Source organism: Pholcus phalangioides, unplaced genomic scaffold, assembly GCF_987345545.1.
Source record: "Pholcus phalangioides strain wild (caught in Gottingen) unplaced genomic scaffold, Ppha-v1.0 ptg000032l_1, whole genome shotgun sequence".
Lineage (NCBI taxonomy): Eukaryota > Metazoa > Arthropoda > Arachnida > Araneae > Pholcidae > Pholcus > Pholcus phalangioides.
This window is the reverse complement of record NW_028301622.1, coordinates 1,363,622-1,368,106: the sequence shown is the minus strand read 5'-3', so window position 1 is coordinate 1,368,106 and position 4,485 is coordinate 1,363,622. Positions and strand designations below refer to the sequence as shown.

General features: G+C 33.7%; 1 protein-coding gene across 1 annotated transcript; it reads left to right on the top strand.

The window, feature by feature from the left end:
* The first annotated feature begins 838 nt into the window (after nucleotides 1-838).
* Nucleotides 839-2,650, top strand: LOC149066203 (zinc finger MYM-type protein 1-like). The gene has a single exon (XM_089253089.1). The coding sequence runs from the start codon at nucleotides 839-841 to the stop codon at nucleotides 2,648-2,650; it is 1,812 nt and encodes a 603-aa protein (XP_089109215.1).
* The last annotated feature ends 1,835 nt before the right edge of the window (nucleotides 2,651-4,485 follow it).

Below are 4,485 nucleotides of genomic sequence, written 5' to 3'. Positions count from 1 at the left end.
TAAACTTTTTAAAGAATAGAAACTATAAATATAATTTTTTTTTTACATTAATAAAATATTTTTACAGTTATTGGGAGAGAAATTGAACTTCTATTATTCAACTGTAATACTACTTTTTCTAATAAAGGAAAAATGAGTTCCGATTGGTCGGTTCAGGGAATTTTCTGTTGATACCAAAAAAAGTTAAATCTCAGATGAGAAGAAGCACCGGTGCTGCGATGCTAGCCGTTGTAAAGGCATCACAATCCATAACAGAGAAAAGCAAACAATGTTTGTTTTCAGCATGTTTAGCATTTTATAGCTCAATGGTAACTTCAATATTATAAGTTTAATTATGTCCTCTCGAACTTATTTATCTGGCTCTGCAAAGAGAAAGTTGAAAAAACAGAAAGATGAGGGGGAAAAAAAAATTGCTAGTTCATTAAAAAATTATTTTGCAGCACATGCAAAAGTCAATGCGCCATGTAATGAACAATCTAAAGCTGAATCTGATGATGATGAAACAATAATTAATGAATATGATAATTCCAGAGCATGTTTGAGGAATGTTGAGATTCAAGATGATGATGATAGTAAGCCTAGTTGTGTAAGCCTAGCTGCTACTGAGAAAAATGAAAATTTTCTTTATCCAGACCCAGCAATGTGGACTGTTATTAATAATGAAATGGTGGAATATTTTATATGTAATCCCCCTCCTCAAAATACCGATTTGCTATCGGAGACTGAAAGAGTTTTTGGAGGTGTGAAGAGAAGTCTCACTATTTCTCAATTTTATCATACCAAAAGAAATGGTGAAAAACTTTTAAGGAAATGGTTGGTTTTGTCAGCTTCATCGAAAATGTTATTTTGTTGGGTGTGCAAATTGCTACATGCCAATAGCAACAGCTCATGTAAAGGTCAGCTAATTGAAGGATTTTGGGACTGGAAGCATGCTGCTACCAGATTAAAAGAGCATGAAAACTCTTCTTCACATAAGCAAGCCATGATGGATCTGTCACTCCGGGCAAATGTCTCACAAAGAGTTGATTCATCTTTGGTACAGCAATATGAAGAGGAGACGAAGTATTGGATGTCTGTGCTTAAACGAGTTGTTGCTGTTGTGAAATTTTTGGCTATACGGGGTCTACCTTTTTTTGGTGATAATGAAACTGTTGGATCTAGGCACAATGGAAATTTTTTAGGCTGTTTAGAAGTGATAGCCAAATTTGATCCATTTCTTTCAAAACATTTGGAGAGATATGGGAATCCTGGCAAAGGAAATGTAAGCTATTTGTCCTCAACATGTATCGATCAGTTTATTCATATAATGGCTAAACAAGTGGAAAAACAAATCATTGATGAAATTCTGCTTGCCAAATACTACTCAATTATTATTGATTCTACCCCAGATATTACTCATCTTGATCAGTTGTGTTTTGTGATTCGATATGTTGTCGAAGCTGAACCTGTGGAAAGATTTCTGAAATTTGTTCCAATGTACAGCCATAAATCAGAAACCCTAGCAGAAATTGTTTTAACAACTCTAAAAGATGCTGGAATCAATGTATTAAATTGTCGTGGCCAAAGCTATGACAATGCATCAAATATGGCCGGCAAATATTCTGGGTTACAAGCCCGAATAAAAAGCATAAATCCTTCCGCTGATTTTGTTCCTTGTGCAGCTCATTCTCTTAACTTGGTTGGTGTTAATGCTGTTGAGTCATGCAGTGGTGCAATGCAGTTTTTTTGTCTTGTGCAACAAATATATACTTTCTTTTCTTCATCAACACACAGGTGGCAGATACTAAATGAAGAACTGAAAAAACGTGGCGATTTTTCAACATTGAAGAACCGCAGTAGTACTAGGTGGTGTGCTGATGCTCATGCCGTTAAATCATTAAGGAAGAACTATAATGCCATTGTACTTACTCTTAACAGATTAGGTACAGAAGAAAATGAAACTGCATACACAAAATTGGAGGCACAATCCCTTTTGAAAACGTTGAAAAAGTTGGAAACTGTACTGAACATCGTTGTATGGGATACCCTTTTACAAAGGCTTAATCAAACCAGTGTGGAACTTCAAAAATCATCTATGAATTTAACGCGTGTCACACTTTTGTACCAATCTTTAATTGAATTTACTCAATATGTGAGAGACAATTTTGAGGAGTATGAAAAATTAGCAAGAGATATGTGTGAGCCGGATGTTGATTACGATGTAGCAAGAAAAAAATTAAAGCCAAGAAGCAAAGATCCTCATGCAGTACATAGCTGTGAAGTTGACCTGACACCTCGTGAAGCTTATAAATCAAGTATTTATTATGCTGTTTGTGATGCTTTAATTTCACACCTTTCTTTTCGTAAAGAGCCGTATAATAGCACAGCGAAAAAGTTTGCTTGCCTGAGTGAAATGAAGTTGAAATCAAAACTTATGGATAAAGCGATTTCTTTGCAAAAATCCTACCCTCAGGATTTAGATGATTCTTTTCCTGAAGAGCTACAGCAATTTTCTTCACTTGTGGAAGATGGATATAATATTGCAGATATGTTTAAAAAACTGAAATGTTTAGAGCTGGAAGAGACATTTTCCAATGTTGATAGTGCCATAAGAATTTTTTTAACATTGCCAGTAACAAATTGTTCTGGTGAAAGATCCTTTTCTTGTTAAAGCGTCTAAAGTCTCCCATACGCTCTAGTATTCTGCAGGAAAAACTAAGCTCTTTAGCATTACTCTGCATTGAAGGAGAAGTAACAAAAAAATTGGATTTCAGTAATGTAATTCTTGATTTTGCGAAAATGAAAAGCAGAAAAAAAAGTGAATTACTTCACAGTAAAACATTTTTGTGATGCATTAGCCACGCAACTGGTGATTTTATTGATGTGGTTAGTATTTGTCTCATACTTTATTATTTCTTGATAACTAAAGGGTACACGTGAAACAAAATGGTTTAAATTTTCAGTTTTATGTTCAAAAGTTTTTGATCAGACAAAAAATTCTAAAAATATGCAATTTATATCGTTTTACACCCGAGAAATCTATTTTAGATTAGAGAGGAGGGGGGCCCCCAAAAGTATCCTTGCCCAGGGCCCCGATTTGTCATGATCGGGCCCTGAGTTTTTGAGTAGGGATTTTATTCCCTACGCTTCAACTTTTATGTTTGGAAAATCCCTATTTTATTTGGAAAAATCCCTATTGTATTTATTAGGGAGTGGGTTTTAGCATAAAATGCGGGTATGCGCGAAAATCTCCCGAATTTTCATTTTCAAAAGTTGGCAGCTATGACTTACAGTGAGAGAGAGAATCCAACAAAACAACCAATAAAACCAGGGCCTTCTTTAGGGCATGGACCCACCCAGGCCTCACCGTCTACATTTTGCAACAAGTTCCCTAGGATGGGGTTTTTCTCAAGTCCCCGGCTAAATATTTTACTATATGAAATTTATTGTATGAAAAACAAAAAAAATGATGAAAACCATATTAGGCCCCGGGCTGTAGCTCTGTCAGTCCCACTCTTGTGAGGGGTCATGTCCAGGGGCCTCATGCCCATAAGTGACCCCACCTTATGATATTTTGTATAGTATAATATTAATTTTGAAAATAAGTAGGAAATTTAATAAGTAGGATTTTTTCTAAACTTATTGAAAAAATTCTTTCAATTAGAATTTTTTTGTATTCTGTGAATTTTTTTGCTAAAAACCAATTTGGTTTTCTAAAAGGACGAGGTGCTGAAAATGCCCTTTTGGCCTTTTCGAAATTTATTTATAATGGCATTGACAAGAACAAATTTACTGTTGCAATATTTTTAGATATTTCAAAGACTTTTGACAATGTGGACCATTATATTCTCATTCAAAAACTTAATTCAGCTGGTATTCGGGGTCATATTTTAAATTGGTTCACTTCATATTTATATAATAGAGAACAAACAGTCAAAATACAGGATAATTTCAGTAATTATGTCCATATAAATAGAGGAGTCCCACAAGGATCTATATTGGGTCCTTTACTTTTTCTGATTTTCATTAATGATCTTTGTAATTTAGAATTTGACGGTTCCATGATCACTTATGCCGATGATTCTGTTTTAATGTATTCATGTGATGATCTTGACAGCCTTAAGAATCATATTAACCACAATCTAATATTAATTCAAAAATGGTTCTATGCTAATGATTTAAAATTAAATTTACAGAAGACAAAATACGTTAATTTCAATCTTATGCAATCTGATTTACATCTTAATCTAAAATTTCATACCCTCGATTGTGATTTTCAACCTCATTGTCATTGCGATGCAATTCAAGAAGGAAATAGTATTAAATACTTGGGTTTAAATGTAGACAGCAATTTAAAATGGAAATCTCATGTTCATGAACTACTTAAAAAACTTCGTTTTGTTTTATATCATTTTTATTATATAAGTAAAAAAGTTTCCGCTAATTTCTTAAAAGACCTTTACTATGCTTGGTTTTATTCACTTATAAATTATGGTGTAATTATAT